Source organism: Aulostomus chinensis, chromosome 21 (assembly GCF_037954235.1).
Source record: "Aulostomus chinensis isolate RoL2024-O1b breed Wild chromosome 21, RoL_Achi_v1.0, whole genome shotgun sequence".
Taxonomy (NCBI): Eukaryota; Metazoa; Chordata; class Actinopteri; order Syngnathiformes; family Aulostomidae; genus Aulostomus; species Aulostomus chinensis.
In genome coordinates this window covers 5,685,896-5,710,102 of record NC_141340.1, presented here as the reverse complement: position 1 = coordinate 5,710,102, position 24,207 = coordinate 5,685,896, and the positions used below count along the sequence as shown (strand labels likewise).

General features: G+C 44.0%; 2 protein-coding genes across 2 annotated transcripts in view; one reads left to right on the top strand and one right to left on the bottom strand.

Moving 5' to 3' along the window:
• The window catches only part of gli3 (GLI family zinc finger 3), a 103,486-nt gene extending 94,283 nt beyond the window's left edge, over positions 1-9,203 (top strand). The window contains exons 11-15 of the mRNA XM_086191285.1: positions 2,081-2,230; positions 2,341-2,505; positions 2,589-2,879; positions 3,900-4,293; positions 4,775-9,203. Coding sequence (XP_086047411.1) covers positions 2,081-2,230; positions 2,341-2,505; positions 2,589-2,879; positions 3,900-4,293; positions 4,775-7,110 — 3,336 coding nt within the window. The 3' untranslated portion in view covers positions 7,111-9,203. The remainder of the gene's footprint in view (positions 1-2,080; positions 2,231-2,340; positions 2,506-2,588; positions 2,880-3,899; positions 4,294-4,774) is intronic.
• A 1,857-nt stretch (positions 9,204-11,060) lies between these two features.
• Positions 11,061-22,038, bottom strand: prpf4bb (pre-mRNA processing factor 4Bb). Its single transcript, XM_086191892.1, has 16 exons — positions 21,927-22,038; positions 20,213-20,291; positions 18,543-19,681; positions 18,035-18,208; positions 17,592-17,750; positions 16,826-16,907; positions 16,510-16,711; positions 15,107-15,180; positions 14,880-14,970; positions 13,951-14,098; positions 13,730-13,867; positions 13,486-13,639; positions 13,287-13,401; positions 13,055-13,206; positions 12,842-12,928; positions 11,061-12,357 (listed from the first exon to the last, which is right to left on the bottom strand). The coding sequence occupies exons 1-16, from the start codon at positions 21,983-21,985 to the stop codon at positions 12,154-12,156; spliced, it is 3,057 nt and encodes a 1,018-aa protein (XP_086048018.1). The 5' UTR covers positions 21,986-22,038; the 3' UTR covers positions 11,061-12,153.
• Positions 22,039-24,207: the final 2,169 nt, after the last annotated feature.

Here is a 24,207-nt window from a genome sequence, read left to right as displayed (position 1 = left end):
CGTTTGGTGTGTGTGCGTGCGTCTGTTGTGCCAACCACCGGCATGATCCAACACCGTGGCGTTCTTCCATCGCTCTCAGCCAGGAGATATTGAGCGCTTTTCACTACAGACCGATCACTTGCCACAGGGATTCCCTCACATAGAGGAAAGAAAAGAGAAAATGAGTCAGGCTCTTCGAGGCTCCAACTGAGGTGGGGAGGAGATCAATCTTGGGGGGGAAACTTCGCTAACGTCCCTGGTCATCCAGTCCCCAATCATTTTCTATGGAATTAGTCTTGTTTTGTCACTTTAAAATTAAAAAAGTGTCAAGTGAGAATAATGGAGGTCCTTTGCGGATATATTATTGTCAATTTTACTCTTTTGCTTTTACTGTCGCACCCTGCTGTCGATTTCTGTTCAGTGTTTCTGCAGTTAGAGAAGACTAAGGGTCAAATGTCTTCAATAAAAACTAAAAATAGGATAGTTAGGTTTGTAGAGGTCATGGTTGTGCATTGAGTCCTAATCTGGCCAAGGGGGGCGATGAGTGGAAGGCACAAAGATGCCTTTGTCGGGGTAGTGTCACGCCTGGAGGGGACCCTGGATACTTGTATGTTTTTGCTCATTTTACAGGGTTCGAAGAATTAAGAGTTTTCTTTGTCAAGACTGTTTTTATCGTCTCTCTCCGATGCTTTAGCCAACCATCCTCTCCATCTACCCCCAAGGTATAATTTTTATTGACTGCTGAGGAATGTAATAATATGGGTTTCTTTTGGGTCTGAATATTGTGTCTGTCTCCGTGGGTTGAAATTGCTCTTGGAGCAGGCACTTCAGAGGCCACCTCACGCTGTTGTCTCTGAAAGAGAGCCAGATGTTGACTTCATCCCCAGAGGGTCTATGTCTGCATGGGTTTTTTTTCCTCCTTTCCTCACCCCCTTCATTCCTGTGTTAACACCCCCTTTCACAAGACAGTTAGTGGGAAAAGAAGAAGAAAGATGCAGGAAAAAAGGAGGAAAGACAGGGGATGGAGCAAGAGAAAGGTGGTGCTCACAGATAAAGTGCTTGGCTGGAGTTGTAAAGCCCTTGCAAGAAAGATGCCTTGACTGAACTTTTGAATCTCACCCTATCTTCTCACCTCCCCTTCTACCTAAGCCTCAGATTGGAAGTTTCCATGGCAGCACTACTGTCAGCACTTGTCACAAAGGGGCAAGGGCCCAATGTGGTGCAAAGTGACAGGGCTTTATTTGAAAATCCTGCAAGAACAGACACTGAGACTCTCAAAGTCTGCTTTTATTCCTTTCTTTCTGCAGATTTCAACAGAGTGAGGGGGAGAAAGAAACACTTGGTAATGAAGGATAGACAAGAGATAGAAAAAAATTAAATGATGAAAGAGAAGGAAAATAAAGAAATCCAAAGTGTTAGCACCGACACATTTTGTTGTGAAATTGGAAGAATTGAATTTGAATCTAAACATTTTTTAAAAGGTTGTTTGTTTGTTTTTTTGCCTGTTTGGAAAAGATGTAATGCTCAAAAGAGAAGACAGAGACTTTTTTTGAACAAACTTTGCAATCTTTAGCTTGCTTGTCTCATCTGATGGCACGGTCAGTGTTTTTCTGGATGTTCCCAAGCTTTGTCTTGACAGCGTGCGTCATGCCCAATAGAAGCTGGCACAAAAGAACAATTTCAGCTTGCACAAATTAAAGTAATTCCTTAAGACCTCTCTGTGTTCCGCTGACAGACGGCTATAGGTAACCTTTTTCTCCGATAGTTGAAGTCATCCGTAGCATTGCCTATGCTGCCATCTTCTGCCAATCAATGACATCAGTCTAGTTTATTCGCGCCAAACCAGCTGATAGGAACCCGGCTAATTTGCGTTTTCATTTTTGCAACATTTCCGAACTTTGCTTCAAATTCGCTCGATGGCTAAATCGAAACATAACTTAAGTTGCATTTGTCCCTTCCAGTATGTTGCAGAGCAAAAACTTCACACCAGCACTAAAACGAATCGGTATAAAGTCAATTAACATTGAATTTACTACATTCTGTTTTTAATTCTTATGCCAGAATGTCGTAACAACCTGGCTAAACTCTCGTCTTTCTTAAGCACATCAACAACGACCACATCCATGGGGAGAAGAAGGAGTTTGTATGTCGGTGGGAGGAATGTTCCAGAGAGCAGAAGCCCTTCAAGGCACAGTACATGCTGGTGGTCCACATGCGCAGGCATACTGGGGAAAAACCTCACAAGTGCACAGTAAGAAATTGACTTTATAGTTCCGCAGATGGAAAGTTGAGCTAAGGTTCTGCTAATAAGCTTTAGGATGTGTGAGCAATGTTGTCTCCCTCTTCTCTCTCATCCTACAGTTTGAGGGTTGTACCAAGGCCTACTCCCGCCTGGAAAATCTGAAGACCCACTTGCGTTCCCACACAGGAGAGAAGCCTTATGTGTGTGAACATGAAGGCTGCAACAAGGCCTTTTCTAACGCCTCAGACCGAGCAAAACATCAGAATCGCACACACTCAAATGAGGTACTGACAAAGATGTCTTCAGTTAAGTTTCTTTGAGTTGAATTCGTTGCTGTATTTCTCACCTCTCATTCGTCTCTTTTTAGAAACCGTACGTTTGCAAAATCCCAGGCTGCACCAAACGATACACAGACCCCAGCTCTTTACGCAAGCACGTAAAGACTGTGCATGGGCCTGAGGCGCATGTCACCAAGAAACAGCGTGGAGATTACCCACGCCCCCCTCCCCAACCCCGGGAGCCTGGGGGCAACAGTCAGGGCCGGTCTCCAGGGCAACTGCCCCTGGGTGGGTATACAGACCAAAGGGAGTACAACCACGCTACCTCAAAACAGGATGACTGTCTGCAGGTCAAGTCCATCAAGACGGAGAAACCCATGGTAAGACTCAATTTCAGGCTGTATATCTATCTTTCTGATATCTTTACGTCCACTTCCTTTCCTTAATATGACTGTTGGAATAGGTGTGAATGTGAGTTAACACTAAACTAGGGGCATGCCTGCTTAACTTTGAACTTTTCTAATGAGTAAATGTTTTCTTCTACCCAATGCTTCGGCATTTCCCTCCTTCTCTTTCTAAGGACAGTGGGTAATCAGGTGAGATAGGTATTCCTTCACATTGCATCCAAATTCAAATGTGCTCATTTTGCTTTCTTGTTCACCATTTTCTCATCTCATCAGAACTGCTTTTCACCCCAGACACGCCAGATTTGTTCTCATTGTAGATTTCCTACATCACATTCATAAAAAGATTATTCTTCTCATTTCAATGTGCAACACTTGGAAGACTGGCAATTATATTGACCAAAGGCGATAAATTCCTCTGAGCAATACCCATGCCTTTGGGGCAGAACGGGAAAGGCACTAAAACTACACGTGATATTGCCCAGGGCTTTTCTGTGCAGCCAAATTCTCATAATAGTAAACACTGCTTTAAACATTGCTGACACTTGATGCCAACAAAAACGATTCCACGATTCACCAGTACAACTTAACACCCACAATTGAGTAAACAACCTAATTAGGCAATAGCTGATCTCACAGGAGGCCTTTATCCTATTTCCCTGCCCCCATTCCAAAAAAAACATGCTCAAGTCTATCAACCAACTCATTTTTCTAAAAGAGTAAAATTGGCAGTCGGTTCACTGGTTTGGATGCTAAACCTGTTGAAAAGATGAATAAATCCATCTCTTATAATGGTTACATTTTATGAATATTTGCCATTGCCTGATGTAACAGGAAATGTCGCATTTCACTGTCATCATTTCAAACGACACTGTACACCAGCCTTTGTTTTACTGTCAATAAACTTGATAATCATCTCCTTTCTTATTTGTTTTCGTTCTCTTCTATCCTCTCCAAATCTTCTGTCTGGCTTGTCTCACTTTCCTGGTCTGCCAGACGTCTCAGCCAAGCCCTGGCGGTCAGTCTACATGCAGCAGTGACCAGTCCCCCGTCAGCGCCTATCCCAGCAGTGGAGTCCAGCTTACTGTGAGCGCCGGACGCTCACCAGGGGAGGGGCTGGAGGAGGATGAGGAGAAAGAGGAAAATGAAGAGGAGGCAGAGGAGGAGTGTGAGGGTGAGCCAGCCCCCATTATGGACTCCACGGTCTCCACAGCAACTGCAGCCATGCTGACCATGCAGGCGAGGCGAAGTGTCGGTCGCCCCCTGCGCTGGATGGAGCACATCAAGATGGAGAGGCTGAAGCAGGTGAATGGAGAGCTGCCCAGGCTGGGGCCCCTGTCCCCAACACCGCCCCCCAAAATTTCCACACTGCCCAACATCCTTGGGAAGGGTAAGGTTCTCTTTTTCAACTTTTTAATCTCATTTTGTCTGGAGTTCAAGTGGATATTAAAAAAAGTTTGACTTCATAAAAGCCTGTTGCAGTATTTTTTTTTTTTGACATTTTACACTAAGATAAAAACACCTGTACACCGAAGGTTCACCATCAATATGCACAAAAATCATTGGAGAAATGAATGATCTTGAATTCCATCTTGCCAAATTTGGTTGAAGCATTCAGGCAAAACAAATGCTTAAAATGTACTGTTCCGCTGGAAAACCGTATCAAGCTGTGTATCATATCAGAGAGAACACCATGTAACTATGTTTCATGGCCAAGTGCTTCCAGTTGTCTTTGACAACATCTGTCTGAACAATCTCGCTGCGCTAATTTCCTCTTATACTCCTCCAGTCTTTCTCTCACGACATTATCTTGCTCTTGCTGTTGGTGCCTAAACTTTCTTCATTGCATTTTCCCCTGTGTGTCTCCCCAGGATCCTGTCTGGGCAGGCAGTCGGGGGTGCCTGTTCCTCAGCCACCTCACGCTGAGCTGAGCAGCACAGAGCTAACGGTGCTCAGTTTGCTCCGAGACCGGCGTGACAGCAGTGGTAGTGCCACAAGCTCAGCATACCTGAGCAGCAGCCGGCGCTCCTCAGGCATCTCCCCCTGCTTCTCCAGCCGACGCTCCAGCCAAGCTTCTCAGAATGAGGGTATGACGGCAGCTGTCCATCACCGCCGACTCCACAATCTTAGTTCCACTGACTCTTATGACCCCATCTCCACTGATGCCTCCCGCCGGTCCAGTGAGGCAAGCCAGTATGGAGGTGGGGCAGGAGGATGGGGTGGAGTGGTACCCTCAGGTGGGGTCTATGGAGGTGTAGGAGGAGTAGGCATTGGTGAAGGAGGCGGGTCTCGGGGGATGCTCAATTTAACCCCAGCACAGCACTACCACCTGAAAGCAAAGTATGCAGCAGCGACTGGTGGCCCACCACCCACACCTCTACCCAACATGGAACGCATGAGCCTGAAAACTCGCATGGCTATGATGGATGACGGTGGCTGCAACCAACCATTGCCACCTCTAGTCAGGCCGCACCGCTGCAGTGATGGCACCAACGGGTACGCCAACAACTATATGGGACACACAGGTTACAGGAGAAGAGTCTTGTATCCCGGCGAAGGACCATTGAGTGGGAACCGGAGGGCCAGTGACCCAGTCCGAACGCAGACATCTGATATTTGCAGTCTGCCTCCAGTGCAACGCTTCAACAGCCTTAGCAACCTCCACCCCCTTCCACCTCTGGCTCAGCATTCTATTCCTGAAATGCGCAACTTTAGCTTACAGAACTACACTCGCTCCGAGGGTAACCTGCAGAGAGGCCTGCAGCACTCGCCCTACACTCCCAGCATCGCAGAACATGCCGCCTTAGAAGCACTGGCCATGGAGGATGATGGAGGGGTTGGTCTGTTGCTTGGGGATGAAGACATATTACCAGATGACCTGGTACAGTATCTTCACTCCCAGGTTCAGGCAGATGGTGACTCCTACATGCACATTGAGGACCAAATAGTTTCTAACCAAAGGGTTGAAGGGAATGAGCAGATTTCAGGGCAGAACCTGGTCTTCCTCGGGTCCCACAGCCTCCCGCAGCAGCAGATGGTCGAGAGGAAGAGCCCCAGTATGCTTCCCATCCAGTGGAATGAAGTGAGCTCTGGAAGTGCTGAGAGGTCTCCTCAGAGGGAACAAAACCACAACCAAACACACTGTGGAAGGTGGTCTGGTGCAAAACAAGGAACCACATCGGAACCTTTTGGCAGGTTTGGAAACATGATGGTTCAACAACAGGCACCGCTTGACTTCCAAAACAGTTGTGCCCAGGTGAACCAGTCACAGAGTTCTTGCAGTGTCAACCCTGTGGTGAAGCTGGAGACATCACCCAACTCCTGCATGGAGATGAGAGGAACTGGTCACAACTCTACAAACACCTTTGACAGGCCTCACTTCTCCAAGATCCTTGATGGACCTCTTCCACAGAGCTTCAAACAACATGCCTCAAGTGGACCTCACAAACAGAGCCACTTCCAGCAGAACCACAACAGCAGCACCTCATGCCAGGTTGGGAACAACCTACTACTTAATCGGGCCTCCACAGACAATCTCCCCAGCCTCTCCCAGGGTCCTCATCACAATCAGCAGATCCATGTCCCTCGACCACCGATCAACACATACAGGAGCTTGGTCAGGACCCATCTCAATCCTGCAGGCGCCAATGATGCTAGTGTCAGTCAGCAGCAGCAGCTGCGGAGGAGTGGAAACCATTGTTCCCTTGCGCATCAGGTATCTGGGCTGAAGCTGGAAGCCCCAGACCATGGTTACTTAGACCACGGCTTTGGCGATCACCTTTCCTTTGAGCCGACAGATCCCAAAACCTCCTCATTCTCTGCGGTTGAAGACCAGTTCCTGCTTAACTCCATGGCTGTTGGACAAGATGGTGGTGGTGGGGATACAGCTTCCCTCCTCTCTCCTGGTTCAGACCACGTGACCAGCACAGTGGATGGCACCGGTCCTGCTGTATTAGACGTTGGTGTAAGTCTGGACTTTGGTGCCATTATGGAGGATGGCTATGACCAGGGTAGCCTGGTCTCAGGTGTGTTAAGTCCCTCCATCTTCCAGGGTCTGTCCAGGACCTCATCACGACTGACCACCCCTCGTGCATCTGCAACCTTCCACAGTGTGGCCCCCGGCGTGAACAACATGGCCATCGGAGACATGAGCTCACTCCTCACCACACTTGCTGAGGAAAGCAAGTTCCTGGCTATCATGCAGTAGCTGCTCTCTCTCTTTCTGCTTTCTCCTCCCACATGGAAAAAAGGAAGAGACTAACTATGGTGTATGTGAAGATTAAGGCAAAAGTGGCAATTACGAGAACCCATTTATTTTGTAAAAAAATAAAGAAATAAGACATCCCACGCAGGAATGGGATGTGTTGAAAATTATGTATAGATGAAATATTCCTTTTCTGGAATGAAGGCTATTTTTGAAAGCCCTTCTCTTTGTATTACAATGTGATAGTGAGAAAAACATTACTCACTTCTTTAAACAGTATTCTGTGTATTGTTACTGTTTTTGCTGTACACACTGTTGGTATAAAAAATGCATGTATTCAAAAGGAAACACGAACACTGTCTTTATAAGTACATAGACTAGCCCATGTGCCAAGTATTGAGCATTCTGATCCTAGAAATCCAGCCGGGTTTCTAGTTCCACACCCCAATGATAACTTCATAAGTTTTAATAAGTGATATATACAAATTTGTTGTTATTTTGTTTATATTTGTGACTGTAAATGTTTCAGTGCTTCTACCAAGTTTTACCAAGTGATGTTTTTGTTAAGACAGTACGGTATCGAGTCCAAAAATAAGGAGAAAAAAAAAGGATAACACAACACACAAGGCGCTGTAGATAGTCGTCTACTTGATATCTAAATGGCTTGATTTACTTAGTCTGGTAAGGTACTCAAGTGTATATAACAGTGTTTCAATATTCTGTTTGTGATCATTTGGTTTTTGATTGCACGCTGTTGTGAAAATGGACATTTTATCCTCGATGATGAAAAGGTCCATTTGGTGCTTAATGTAGGCTTACATTAGTACTTTTTTAAAATTTGTCTTAAAGACCAACAGTGGTCCACAGCACATGGATTTTCCTCTCGTGATGAAAAATGCTGTAAAGTGATGGTTTTTTTTGTTTTTCTGTTTGTTGGGTTTAAAAAAAAAAAAAAAGGAAATCATCTGTATTGTTTTCTCCAAAGCTCTTAAATTCAGAATGTGTACTGCCATCAAGTATTGCAGTGACTTTGTCAACAGTGTTAGTATTGCCTTGCAGTTTGATGTAACTGCACACAGAATATTAAGTAGTTTACCTTTTATTCAGTGTCAAAGCAATGAGGTACAAATTGTTTGATTGTTCTTTGGTACTTTTGTCATTTTTGTAGCTGTGCATTGATGTTTTTTTTTGTTGTTGTTGTTTTTTTTCAAAGAAGTTGAAATAATTTCCTTTGAAAGAGGGAAGTTAAATTGAGGTATGTGCCTTATACGTATCAGCCTGTCAGTAAAGAGAAAGATCACTGCCAATCTTCCATTGTGAATTGTAGAGGAAAACAAACAAACAAACAAACATGTAAAGACCTGAAAAAGATAAAATGACAGAACATTTATATAAGAAAAGTCTGACTATGAGAAAAGTCTAGATTTGCGGAATGCGTTCTACTTTTCTTTAATTTTTGTTTTTTTTCCACATTTATTGTGCTTTTATATATAATGTGTACATACATTACTCTTTCGGTAGGTTTAGCAGAGGAAACGGGGAGTATCCTGGGGCCAATAAAGATTTGACTTTGAAAGCAGGGATTCCCAGGCCCTGGGTAGAGGCCAGACAGATCTGGCTCAGAGAGGAGCGCCGAGTGCCCAGCACTGCCCCTCCGCCAAAAGAGCCAATTTGCTCTTTTATAACTGACTACAAATGTTTGTATGGTTTTAATAAAAATGGAAATTATAAAGTCTCCTCTCTTCCTTATGTGGTGGTTTTGATTGAACTGTGTACGAAAGCTTTACTCTTTTCAATTATATTTCTTTGTAAACTGCAATTGTGCACACACACTTGTTGAAATCTAACAGATTATTCCTTTAAGTAAATATTGTTAACGTCATCTATAAAAATCTAACTAAAAATGGTCTTAGACATTTTTTGTTAGATTTCAGTGACTAAAACTGATATTTACTGTCTTGTTTTACAGAGTATATTTTTCCTCTGAGATTGTTTTTGTTTACTTGCTCTGAGACAACAGATGCTAATATGCTGTTAGCTAAAGCTGGAGCAGTTACTTTTAACAGGAGGTTTTGCTTTTAAAAATACACAATAAACTAAATTAAATGAACAAAAATGAGACGAGAAGTTATGGAGATTTCGTTTACTCAAACTACCAATATTGTCTTGTTTTGTGTCATATATTTGTTCCTCCGTGGTCTTTTTGTTTTCCCTGCCTTGGGGCAACAGATGCTAATTAGCTGCTAGCTAGCTCTGCTGCAATCATTTTTTTAATTGTGCACTGTCTCAGCAAAATAAGAAAATAAATTACATGAATGAACTAAAATGAGTCTAACACTTTTGGAGAGTTTGTTGAATAAAATTAACAATCACATGATTAAACTTGGATAAACTGATATGGATTTTAGCAGACACTAAATGCACCAAATTACCTGGAGACACATGAAGGCTCGCCACAGTGAAATGTAATCAGCTAAAACCTAACTAAAATAATCAGGTGTTGTATGACTGACATGACTAAAATGAGCAGACAATTTGTAAAATAAAACAGGTTCAGGCTGACAAAATATGAAGACAAGCAGGGATATGATATGATAGCTGCCAAAATTAACACTAGAAAGCAAGCATGTTATTCAATGTGACAAATTAAAGCCAGTATAATTTTTTTTTAAGAAGTGGTTTTACCTTAAAATTTTTGTTTGAGCTGTCAAGTCAATTGCTGAAATTTAAAGATCAGTGGGCGTCAGCATGGCGAAGCATCTGATGCCCTCTTCTGATCATCATAACATATTACAGTTATGATGTAAGAAATGGGAACTCGCTCTCAAATATTCCAGCCCAGTTATAAATGACATGTTTGGTTACATATTCCCAGTAAAAGCAGACTCGTCCCAGTGTGTCAGGAGATCAAAGCCAGTCGGTGTGTTACTATTCACACTGAAACACCTTTACTGATGGCCCAAATGTATTTACAGACCTTTAAAGCTGACAGCTCATATCAGAAATCCCTTTCAGCGCTTCGTGCAAGCAGAGAGAGAGAGCTTGCATCATTTCTCAACTTTCCAGGATGTGAAAAACAGGAATCCATTCCAAGCCAGTCTCCCATTATGCTTTTTAGGAGCTCAGCACCAAGTGCAATCATGCGACGGAAATGAAGAGTGCAGTTCCTGCAGAGAGGCTTCACGAGAGCTGCAAATCGTTCCGACTGCATACAAGAGCGAGCGCTTTTACTTTTGATGCTCCGAGTCAAAGAATCAGAGCATTTTTCTCAATCGTCCTCACCGTCTTCACACTCCACTTAGCGGGACAGCGGGATCTGATTCAGGCCAAGTTAGATGCCGCGTCCAGGTTTCACCTTGACAACATCAACACAACAGCTGAAACTTTTCCTCAAATTCACATTAACATGTAGTTTTCAAACATAAAATAACTAATAGTAAGTAAAGTAGTTAATGGTATACCGATAGTTAAATACCAGCATGTTAGATATTGGCAAAAATCAAAACTTGTTCCTTAAATTTATTTTACAAAGAAGGGACAGAATTATTTCTTGTGGACTCATTTTTTTCCCCCCTCTGCCAATGAACTATTTTTGAACTGCGGAGCTTTGTGTAGCTATCCTTTATCATCAATGCATGTTCTTGGCTTTTCCATACTTCCATAACCCTCCCATGACTATCCAGTCTCTCACACACACACACACACACACACATCGAGTAATCCTTGTCAAACATTACCAGCGTATATTCATCTAAGTTCAGGAATAGTTACATGGTTTAGTCAAGTTCAAATTTAACTACAATTTATCCAAGCTCGATAACTGGATCGCGTCGGCTCTAAGCTTCAGGTACTTCAATAATCATCATCAATAATCATAAATCAATAACTGTGACTTAGCCAAAATTTTCGGACTTTATTTTTCTGAAAAAAAAAAAATCCATAACTTTTCCATTTGCTGTGACGTGGGTATAAAATGAGGAAAGCAGGTTTGGTATACAATAGGAAACGTTTTATTACTAAAAAGTTGTCTTATACCGAAGGTGCTCTTTCAGCAGCGTTTCCACAACTATTCTTTATTGAAATCACAAGATTGTTTTTTTTTTTAACCACTTAATGGAAATAACAAAATCATCCATGAAATGACATTAACTATGGACTATATACAACAAGAGGAGGGGGGTGGAGGTGGGGGGGGTCACAGGTGTGGCTTCAGAGGGGCCACTACTGTTTTGGTGTTACAACACACGAGGCTCATACAGGAGGCACTTGAGTCTGAGAGCCTTAAGAGCCAGGACCGCTGGAGGGAGATGAGGGTACAAAACATGGAGCAACAGAAGACAATGGCTACTTGCTTTGAGAAGTTCTTGATCAAGGAGTACATACTATACTTCTATTCCTTCAGCTAGAAACTTTGTTAGGGGCGGGGATGCAGGGGCAGGGGCAGGGGCTGGGGGGGGGGGGGTGTAGTCAGAGTCAGATGTGGGACACTGATGCACACACAGAGCATTTACACAGGCCTGCACCACAGAAATCTCGAGCACGGAGGGTGCACATTCAAAAGCATGCATCGCCCCACAATGAGCAATGTTGTTTAAAAAAAAAAGAAAAAAAGAAAAAAGAAAGAAAAATGTATTTCTGCAACCTTGACAACACTCAACTGTCTGCTGCTTGAGATTTTTAATGCAATAGACATACAGTATTTACAGGAATTATATTCTTTTTAACATCTCTCCATCGCCAGTTAAATTAAAACAGAAAAAAAAGGAAGGAAGGAAAAAAAGACATCTGCATTGCCGGGTAAGAGTGGAAGTTTACAACGATAATAGCAAAAAAAAAAAAAAAAATCAAAAAAAAATCAATGTTTTCAAGAATGGCTACCAATTTGATGACCTATTTACAATAAAACAATTATTAATCCATACAGAAAATGTTGAGGAGGAACAAAAAATTCCTGACATTCTGATTGGGAGTCTGTGGGTTGGCTGCCTCACTGTAGAGTTCCTGTCCGAGCTGCTCTAGTGGTTGGTTCTCTGCCGGGTCCGGCTCTTAGATCTTCTCCTGGATAAAGGGGTGCTGCAGAGCCTGGTTGATGCTGATGCGCTTGGCCGGGTCCAGCATGAGGGTGCCGTCCAGCAGGTCCTTCAGCTGCATCACCTTCTTCCTCTGGTCCTCGGGCAGTCGCTGGCCTCCGATCATGTCCGCCAGCAGGTCTTTGGTGGGGTTGATGGTGCTCATCACCGTCACCTTCTCCTAATGGTTGGGCAGGGAAAAGAGGACCATCAGTGACGCGGTGGGGGTTCTCAAGCTTTGGTTGCTTCCAGAACTCGTCCATTGCTGGTTTTTGGGAGGATATCAAAGCTAAGGCTGCCTCAGGAACCTTGACATTTGTATTCTTTGGTAAACAGTGACGCTACCATTGTTCAGGTGTCTTTTTCATCTTCAGCACCTTTAACAGAATTTACCACAAGCTTCCATTGGCGTAACTGAGTAACCTAACAGCATGGATGGTGCGGTCGGAGGATGAATTTCTAAATGTTCCATGGTTTCACCACACGATGCCCGACATATATACGGCTCTGTTTCTTTTTAAGTATTTCATGGCCCACTAAAGAAGCACACCACGTGATCGAAATCATTCCCAGAGCAGGCACAAATGATGATTGGTATGGAAATGAGCACAGTTCTCCTCAGGGTTAATAAAAGTGTGTGGAGGAAGTGTGAGAGAAGACCTTACCCTCTCTGTTACTTTGTCTACTTCAATGTACAGGAAGTTCAAATTCTGATCGAAGTGCTGGTCTTTGAACAAGCCTTTACGGATCATCTGAGGAGAGAAAACCACAAGGTTGCATCACTCCAAGATTCCTGAACTCTGCGTGGAACAGAAACAATTCCCACTTCGTGGAGGAGAGGCAAACAACAACTGAAGAAGTCCATGATGCAATTCTACCTTGTTAGGCATCTTGCCCTTCAGGTCCATCGCCAGTTTGATCATGTGATTGTTGGAAGATCCAGGGAAGAGGATTTTACCAGTGTAGAGCTCGTACAGAGTGCAGCCGACAGACCACATATCGATCCCGTAGTCGTAGGGCTTTCCTATGACTGAGGCAGAAGACGAGAGTCAGGTCCCATTGGATAGTGATCAACGGTGACATTAGAGATCGAACCAACTTGCAGCTTACTGATCTCTGGAGCTCTGTAGAACCTGCTGACCAGATACGGTGTGATGTCGTTGTCCGCCACGTGGGAAGCAGAACCGAAGTCACACAGCTTCAAAATGGTCTTCGACTCGTTCACCTTTCAAGAACAAACAGAATAAAGAAATCAGCACGCACAAGACGCCTGTCTCGCGGTCCTACGACGTGTGTTTCTGGCTTGTACCAGGATGTTGTCCGGCTTGATGTCAGCGTGGAGGATGTTGCACCGTTTGAGCAGCTTCAGGGCCAAGAAGAGCTGCTGACTGTAGGAGCGCACGGCTTTGATGTGGAGCCCGACGTCCTTCCCGTATTTCTTGAGCACCTCTCTCAGATTCATACTGCCAATCAGAGTACAACAGATTATTACCAAGAGAGCATGTCAGAGAAGTGATGAGAGGAATGAGGACGGGGGTGTGCTTCCTCAGTACCTGAGTGGCTCAAACACCAGACAGAGATGCTGCTTGTGGTAAAAGTGTCTGAAGAGGCGAAGGCAGTGAAACTTGTCGTCGGGGTCGGCGTCGTTCAGTTTCTTGAGGAATTCCAGCTCCTTCAACCCGGTCTTCTGCCTGCTCACCAGAAAGGTTTTCAGTATGCTGCTGTACCCAGCAGACAAGCTGTATTCATGGTCTATGGAAGTGGCACGACTCACATGAGCTCATTGTTTCGGATAATCTTGACTGCCACCTCCTGGCCGGCCCTGGCAGTGTCCCTGGCTCGGATCACATTGCTGAACACACCCTGGCCAGTGTAGCCATACACATCGTAGCGCTTATCCAGAGTCTCTCCGATGTTCACCCCTGAACAGTCACAAAGTACATGTCAAAACACAAAAAACTGAAGACACATGAGTGTGTGTTTACTCCACTGCAGCCACTATACTGACACAACTCTGGTAAGACACGCTGGCTACAGTAAACTGGATTGATACTTTCATTATTCCACAGCACGAGTGGGTGTTTCCACTGATACCGATAGAATGATTTAGATTAGATTCGTGGTCCTTGCACCAGCCAAGGAAGTGCACTCAGACAAATCTATCACCATTTCCTACGTACGCACTTATAAACCCAGATAAACCTGCCGTGAAAAGCCGATTGATCCTGTTCCCATTGTGAGTAGTCAAGGAGTTTCCTCTCTGGCTGCTGCCGCCACACAGGAAAGAACTGAAAGCTGCTGTCAAAGTAACACTGGAGAGTTGTTTCTTGAGCTTGTGAACAACCTGGGGTAACTGTAGTAAAGGCAGCGTGAACAGTCACGTACTGACTGAATGGAGTAAGAGGGTGCTGCTCTCTGAAGGCAGATGGCTTGAATTTGAGGCCAAGATGACCAAAAAGTTGTGGGAGTTACTGGCGGACGCGATCAGCCGGGTTTGAGTTCCCATCGACGCTGATCAGAGCTACTGCAAAGCCACTTGTACTAAAGTCATATGACCTGGGAGTGAAAGCCATGAAACCCTTTGCCACTGCAGAAAAAAAAAAGACTGATGTTACTGGGTTTTTTTAGCTGGCGGGATGGAGGCTTAAAAGGAGAGATCTGTAACTACCAACGAGGCGTATGGATGTGTGAGGGAGGACTTACGGTAGTAACCCTCAGCATCAGTCCAGTTGTCTCTGAGGTTGGGGTTCTCCTTGAAGTCCTTCCCTACACCTGCTGCTCTCATCCGGGCACTCTGCAGAAATAATACAAGCGGCATAAATAGTTTTATCCTCCACTCATACTTCAGAAGAAACTGTATGCCAGAAGGCAAAAGAGATTGTTCAGATGCTCCCTGATGAAATGTTCCAAATCGGGGCTTAACTACTTACATCAAAGTCGGCAGCAAACATATCATCGGACTCTGTAAACATGTCGGGGGCGGAGGGCTTCTTTGGGTTGGGTCCTGAAACGAAGGGCAACAATAAATACAGCAGCAGGTGAGTTCCTTGTTATCAAGCGTGTTGTAAAACAGAATATCTGGTACTTGTGTTTGATTCACATACTCTGCAGAGATCAAAACATGCTGCAGGTGGCAGAGACACTCAGGCTTTGGATAACAAGCCAGCAACTGAATGAACACATGACAGAAAGAAAGACATCAAAATCCCTGCATCATATGGCTTTGCATTCCTGACACAAATCGAGTCTTCCAAGTTTTGTGTGGAGGTCAGTCTAATCACCCTCACCAGCAAATTTGAAAAATCCAAGACATTTTACTTCCCATGAAAATCAAACAGAAAACTAAGAAGTCGCATCTCAGAGTCCGAACGGCGCCTGCAGACAGACACGTTTGACTTTAGGGCTCAGAAACTTCAAATGAACCTTCTTGTTATCATTGACGTCTCTTGACCTCGTTCAGCGTTGAACATGTCTGAGTAAATAACCGATGTGTTTGTATTTGTCTTCATATTTGATTGCTTTTCCTTACTTTGATGGGAATGAACTTGTGTTTACAACATATTTCATACATCAGTGTTTTGTGGATCACCAGCCTTTAGCATAGTGGCACTGGAGTGCAATATTACTTCGAATCATCTAGAAACATGCAGTGGTTTTTCCTGCTCTCTGTTGAGAGCAGACAAACATGCCAAAACACAGAATGAAGCAGAGGCTGTTGGTTTCAAGTTCAAGTACTCGGTAGCATAAAATGTACATGCTTTGAAGATAACGATATAAGTATAGTTAATCATAAAATAGAATAAGAATCAAATTGCGTCAACCAACTAACCAAAATAAGCACATTTAAATTTGATCCATCCCTTTATAAGCTTTTGCAGAACACAGTCACAGAACCGGAGTTAGAACGAGGTACCTAATTCCACTCTAGTGCCATGATTTGACTTGAGATGATGTCATGGAATACATCACAGTTAACCGATGACCCTGAAGAGTGATTTGAAGGATGAACTCCACAGCTGGAGCAGGATTACGTCGCGTTGTGGCTCTCATTATAAAAGGACAATTACGCGCCCGGAACGACTCCTTTGGGTGAAGTTAAGGTTGCAGAGTTTCATTTGTTCTGAGTGATTATGTACCTGGGAGGATTATTTGAAGAAGAGAACATTCCATTGGTAAGTAAACTAAACCGTTACGGGTTGATTTTGCATCTGTCTTGTATTATATTGTTGATTAGGAAGTAGCCTGTCTGACAAGTTCTTTGGGTTTAGTGGTGTGGTTCATTCAGTTGGCCTTGTATGCCAACAGTTAAATACAGATCTGGGCAGGACATTACCGTCTTTTTCCTGGGCAATGAGGTTGTGCTTGGCTTTGATGTTGGCCTCGAAGGTGTTGAGGTTCTCGCGTTCATACTCCTTAACATCTGCAGCGACTCTCTCCAGGATGTCATCTGGTGAGGGTGAACGGCTGCGGGTGCTGCTCTGAGGGCTGTTGGGCTCCGACACGATGTTGGTATCTTCATTCACGACCTTATATTTCTGAACAACGCGAACAAAGCATGAGCTGTGTCAAGTACGGCTTCTTGATCAACACTGAGTTGATACGACGCCGACGAGAATGGCAGTTCTGGACGAAAACAGCTACAAACAGACCTGTACAATAGCCAGACGCTGCTGTCGACGCTGCTCGATGAGGGCCTCTTCATCTATCTCTTCACCATCAAAGTCTTCCAGCCTGTAAAAATATCATAGAAGATGATCTAAAAATTTCTATTAGTTTGCAGAAAGATAGTAAATTAATTGCTTTCAGTTGTGTAGAATCAAAAACTGACAATGCTCCATTGCTCCCCTCTGCAGAGGTGTTCCCCAAGGATTAATTCTCAGCCCCTCCTAGATCCAAACACCTGAAACTAAATTGTGGCAAATGAGAAACCATCATTGGTCCTAAATTCCCACGACTTCTTCACCATCGACAGCACCCCAGACCTCACCTCCCCTCATATCTGCAACCTCAGCATCATCTGCGATCACACCTCTCATCTGATCAACATATCAGAAAAACAGCCCTTTTAAACCTCTAACATATTAAGGAAGCCATTCCTTTCCTTTTCAGCAGCAACTGTCATCCATGAGCTCCTCATCATCCTTCAAAATCACTAAGAGATGTATGTTGTTGTGGCTCCCCTTGTTAAGTGCCCTTGAGTGCCCAGAAAAGCCCTCTATAAGTACCAAGCACTTATACAACTACATCTTTAGGTCAATCTGATCACCTTCACCTGCAGAGCCGATTTCCTCGCCATCATCTTTACTCACGACAGTACTCTAAAGGCACTTAAAAAGTCGTAGATATTTTACTTCCCATGAAAATTCCCTCATACATCCTGTGAAGAAATCCGAGAGCACCGATCTTTTTACTCACACTTCCTCTTCTGATGATTCCTGATCGACCTTCATGCCCTCTGAAAGGCTGCCCTTGAACTTGTCTTCATCTCTGCTGCGCCGCCGTCTCCTCTCCCGATCACGGGATGTTGAGCGTCGGTATTGTCTGAGTCTTCCATACCTGTCTCTCTCCCCAGACCTGCAGGGAATTGATGTCAAGCAAGGATAGTTTATTACCTGATGTAAAAAAAAAAAAAAAATCCACCTGACAAGAGGCTTGCTGCAGTAGCACCGGGATAAAGAAATGCACGTTCCAGAGAGAACAAACAAAGACAGAACTGAAGTCAAACCCCAAACAAGATGATTAATGCCAGACTAAATATACTTTCCCTTTGCTTACATAAACTGCATTGCCCTGCTAGAAATATTGTCTGCCAAAAGCACACACAAATGTAAGTTGAGTGAAAAGTGAGCTGCTGTTACCGGTGTCTCAGAGGAGACCTGCTCCGCCTGCGGGGAGAAGAGCGTGAGCGCCGTCGTGGTGATGGAGACCTCCGTCTTAGAGGTGAGCGACTCATCCTGCGTCGAGATGCTGCTCTGGGACTGGTTTCTCGAGATCTATCTCTGCCAAGCCCAGAGTCTGGTCGAAGGCGCTTCCTGCACACATCAATGGATTGGACTCAATACATCAATATCTTGATGATGACCTACTGATGCCCATGAAGGGGCCGCTCTTTAAGTGTGAACTGATTCTGCAGCTGTTTTCTATATTTGCCCCTTAAAATAAACTTAAAGCTCCTCCAATGCAGATGAACCTTGAGGGACGTGTGATAGCTTTCAGGGCTGTTATTGATTTTGATGACTCTTCTCAAAGCCAATGAGTGTTCAAGTTTTCTATCCACATCATTAATAGACTATCGTCATGACAATGACACAGAAGATAAGTTACTGTATTTTATTGTTCTGCCACATTCGGTGTATAGCAGCTCACCTCAACGGGGACTCCTGCCTGTCAGCGTCCCTCCTCCTGACGTCTGGCGAGCGGCTGCGGGCTCTTCTAGGAGAGGGTCTTGTTCTGGAGGGAGAATGGCTCTGCTTTGATGTCCTCTCTGAGGCGCTAGCCGAGGGGTGATGGGTATCCCTGTGGCGGGGGGAAGCACTGCGTCTCCTTGTGGGGGTGTGAGGTGCTCGCCTATGTGGAGAACGGTTCTCTTTCCCAGATGAAGCATCCTTGGATGGAGACTTGGCTGGCCGTTTGTCGCGGTCGGCGTCAGAGCGACTTGGCCGTTCACGTCCAGGTGACCTGGACCTTCGGCTCACTCGTTCCTGGGTTGGTCTGTCGTCCCTCTGTGGAGGGGAACGTTTATCAGTGCGGCTACCTTTCTGCTCTCCTCTCCAGCTGGAGGGGGAGTTGGACTTCCTGGTTTTCTCCTTGGACCTGTCAGTGCTGTCTGAATGTTTCCTATCTTTGGACCGGCTTCTTCCGCGGCCTCTGTCTTTAACTCCAGTGTCCTTGATGCTTTTGGTCACCTTGTCCTGCTTAGATTCTTTAGCAGGCCTCTCTGCAGACTTGCTCCGACTGTGGCGCTTAGAACTGCTTTTACTGCCCTCTGTTGAGTCCCTTCTAGATTTACCACTTCCCCCTCCCCTCGGAGATATAGGTTTACCTGAGCTGCCCCTTTGACGCTGTTCTCCATTTCTGACCCTTGCATCTCCATCCTCTTCCGATCCAGAGTTATAACCCTGAAGGATCAAGCCCATGCCCGACTGAACCTTGCCCTCCATCAACTGGCTGTCAAGCTCAGCTTTGATCATGGCCCTCTGTTTCTCCAAATCCTCCAGCAAGGCCCTGTCATCCACACTGGGATTTCCAGACGAGGGAGAGGACTCGACTTTTCTGTGGCCTGTTGAGCCAAAGATGGCAGCACCAGAGGGGGAAGGGGCCTCTTTGCGTTTGTGTTTCCGGTGTTTGTGGCGATGCTTGCGTTTGCGGTCCTTGTCCTCATCAGAGGCATGCTTGTGTTTTTTGTGCTTACTGCGATGCTTGTGTTTTTTCCTCTTGTGTTTACTGCCACTGCTGTGATGTTTAGACCCCTCGCCTGTCTTATCACCATTAGTTTCTGGTTCCTCCTGCAATGAGAAAATCCATCAGCTTCAAAGCTAACTTGGGAGTCAACGAATCCCTTTGGATATGTTGAGAAAATTTGGATTAATATGTTTTGTTTTTAAAAAATATAAGTTTATACAACATAAACAGTCGAGATACACCCATTTCAACGACAGTATCCTACCTGACCAGCCAAAGAAAGCCTGCAAGATTTTCAGTTCATTTCCATAGAACACTATGTTATTTCATGAGAGCTGACATGTGTCCAATTACAAGACTTTCACGCCATTGTTGCTATAAAGCAGCCTCAGCTTTTCAATACTCTAGATTATAGTAAGACACACACCATAGTCCCCTCATGGTCACTGGACAGCCTGGTAACATGCAGACAGGTTGGCATGTAAGCTTTGATGTTATCAGAACCAGAACACTTCTGCTACTATGATTTCAAACAATACATAATATACCGGATCAAATTTGAGATTCAAAGTTTAGATGAAGCCGTGACATCATACCACTGAAGGTATTTAGGCCTTGCTGTTGTCCACCCCTACCTCTTCTTCCTCTTCTTCCTCAGACACGTCTCCGCTGTCTTCATTTCCGCTTCGCTCGTGGCTTTCCAGGTCCTGCTTGCTGTTAAAAACAACCACAAAATGGCTAGTTAGGATTGAGAAGTTGTCTAATGATTAACGCGCGCACCAAAAAAAGCCCACACATTACTTGGTTCCACTCCCAGTCACTTTTTTACATACCCTGCTTGCCCTGTTATTGCCTGTTTAACACAGCCTGTCAAATCAACTGAATAAACAGCAACTCAATATCACAGGACAGTTTAATTTCTTGAGGAGAAGGGCTTTGCTGGAAAAAGTTCAAGAGACTTGCCGTGGGAATTTCAAAATTAATTGTCTTTTAAAGATGGTAATATACACCCATGGTTTGATGATGCATTTAATCAACTGGACTGCTGATCATTAAATCGATGCATCTCCATGCATGGTCCCACATCTACCTGTTACTACGTGGAAATCATCCTGAGCAGTTAAACACAGAGGTATTAGAATCTTTCATTCTTAAGAGGAGTGGACTGGTTTGATTGCCATGTGATTAATAATCTATTAGCTGAATTGGGATGCATACCAAATTATGTTATTACTACATTTATCAACCAAGATATTAACACAAAACATGACTTTAGTACAGATTATCAATCTCTGATCCTCAGAGTGTAAATTGGTCATATTCCATTAGAAGACATCCTCTTAAATTCTAATGAAAATTCATAACTTTCCATTTAAATCAAAATGACAATTGTACATAATTAGCAAGAATTCAAATGAACATTTGAATTAAAGACAATAACTACAAGTTCCTCTGGAGCTTTCTGACGCTCCTCCTGCACCAGTAACCATTGGCAACCCAAACACACGCGATGCCTCTACTTTTCCATTTCACCTCTGCTATTTGGGAGCATCTGACACGTTTGTTTAACTGATAAAGTTTAGATTTCCCCTCCTATGAGATTTATCAAATAACCTACAATCGATGCCCATTTAGCATTTCCGGATATTTTGAAGGAAATTCACGAGTTGTTGCACTGTATTTAATCCCCTTAGATTTAGATGACACGTTAAAAATTAGAAATCTGCATCACAACACGTTAGCTCAATGCTTAAATTAAGGTGAGCGCTTACGTAACCTAAGTGTGCAGTATTTAGCCAGAAATCGGAGGACGTCTGACTTTAGCAGTAACCTTCATATATGCCGCAACAACTAGACGATGTTTAGCGTCTGTCTGGAGAGACACGCATCCCTGTGGCCGAGTTGAAACTTCGCTGCTTCCTTGAGCACGTCCGCCAAGATGGTTTTCGCTCTTTAGCTCGCACATGCTAACCCCATCTTAGCAGATGTACGTAAGCGTTAGCGAGCTACATCCTTTACCCATTCTACCTAAAATATATGGGTTGTTGGTAAGGTTGAACTCATTGCGTTTGACACAATACGGGCTATACAACCGCTTTAAGAAAGAACATGCGCAACTATGAAGCAGAGACACTCATGTTCTTGGCGCTATGTGCTAGGCGAAACTTAATGCTAGGTGAGCTAAAGAACATTAGCTCCGTCAACATTAGCCCGGCAACAACGTGAAGCTGCCGATTTACAAGCCGCCACGATTCCAACACATGAGGCTGTTATTTGTTTTTGGTCGTAAATTGAGAAGGCTTAGGGTCCATTAATTGTGATTATCTACTGTAAAACGAAATGACTTACACGTGCTCGTTGCAATTATTCATTCTTCTGGACGTGATATCCATCTCAACGTCGGCCATTTTCCTGAGCTTGAGAGGCCGATTCTTCCTCGGGAGAACAACGGTAACAAAAGTCCGATCTCCCTCTGCTGGAGCGGCGGCGCACTGCAACTGGAATTTCTACCCTGAAATCGGCTTTTTGTCCACTAGGGTGCATCCGTGCACCACGCGGTGTTTATTACAAGCCTGCAAAATAACTGCTGATGAAATAAATGTGATTTTTTTTTCAACAGTTATTCAATTCTCCTCTTCCCGAATTATTCTACTGATCTTCTGGAGTGATTTTCTAACCGCCCAAATGATTCTTTGTGGACTTCCTTTAATTTTTTTGGTACTATTTTAACAGACAAATAGTAATATACAAATGAAATTTTTAAGTTACCTCAACTAATACCTAATCACTTTCTACCTTCTGCAGTCAATCCAAATGAATCCAATTTATCCTGTATAATTAGTAAAGTAGTGTAATTTTGATCTTCTATAACCTTAATTTGCATAACTGCCATTTTTTTGGACAATATATTTACCTCCAGTTGTAGCCTGAAAATAAATATATGAAATACTCTACCCAGCACTCCCACATTCAGACATTCAGTGTCCAGAAGTCTGTGTTAATCCTCAAATAGGAAAATGTGACCACTTAGAAAACACTGAGCATGATTTACTTTGTTGGCACAGTTTAGTTTGTACATGATTTAAATCATAGCCGACTAAACGGTCTGCTCAGTGAAATCACATGACATCCAAGGGTGCGAAAGCAGTCAGAGTTATTATGCACCCTTGACAGTTTTATTTGAAGCAGTAAATTGTGATTGTGAGGCGCCAGTGGTTGCTTGTTCACATCAGTGTGAAAGTAATGGAGGCCAACGGATACAGCTAGATTATGTTGACACGCCGGCAGATGGGATGAGATGACGGTCCTGCAGATGTCTCCATGACACTCTGTTGGCTAAGAAATTAAAAAAAAAAAAAAAGTTACTGTTGATATTCTAATGATATTTAATAACAACAACAAAAAAAAGAAGGAATGTATTTTCTGCTGTTCTTTTATGCACCGGCCCCTCTGTTATTAACGTGCAGTGCATGGATGATCGAGGGCCTGTAGCTCAGGCTCTGATCTTTCTGCTGCAGCTCAGATTTATTTAGGAAAGTTGCACGCTGGAGGTCCCAACAGAGATTAAAGTGTCGGTCATGGAGACATTAGATATTCGAGTAGATGGGGCTTCTGGCCCTGTGTGCTCGGTAAATCAAGGACTTAAGAGGTGGCTACTGTTTGCTCCCGTGTATTCTGGTCTCTGATGCTGTCAGGTTGTGATTTATTACGTTGAAGAGGCCCTTCGTACAGACAAAGCCCAAACTTTCTGTTATATTTGTGCAATATATGATACTTTTCCCCCTACACCTTCTTGCTGAATGTTTTCACTAAATTATCTGAAAGTAAAAAAAAAAAGAAAAAAAAGTAATACATCAAAACAAGCAAAAAGTTTCCAGTACAACGAGATTGTAGTCCTTCCTTCCTTTCTTCTTGGATTTTAGCAGGATTACTCAAAAGTACTAAAAGTGGGACGAGGCAAACAACGTTTCTTTGCCAGAAAATGGGACATTTTGTTTTCTTTCACATAATGTTGCTGCCTGAACAACAAAGAAAACAACAACAACAACAACAACAGGTGTTTTTGCTCCACAGTCCTCTGAGTGACTTCCAGCTGTCCCATAAAGTCCAACGTTCAGTGAGACCAAGTTCATTTTTGACACAGCAAACAAATATATCATATCACCACTTTCAAAAAAAAGATACCTGATTCTAGTTTTGTAACATTCTCTCAGTAACACAGCAGCGTTACCAGGGGCGGGGCGGGGCGGGGCGGGGCGGGGCGTCCCCCCCCCCCCCCCCGTCAAAGCCATTCCACTAGGCAGTTAGCATCAATGCCACAAGGTGTAACTGCAGTTGGAGCCTCCCAGTTCGTTCAGATGAGCTGACTGGACGTCTCCTCTGATGCCTGCCATGTTCACCAAACAGGTGAGCGACATTTCTGTCAATATGACATCCACTGTACCTCCCATGAGTGTTTAAACCTGATCTCATCAGATCGTGGGCGGAAGGCAACAGCAGATCCTGCCTTTGTGTTGACGGTTTTGCTGTGGGTTCCCGTTAGCTTCAAGCTAAAATGGTATAGCTAACGTTTCCTAATTCTGGTGTTAGCGAGACAGCATGTGAGAGCCTTTGTGAGCTCAAGACACTT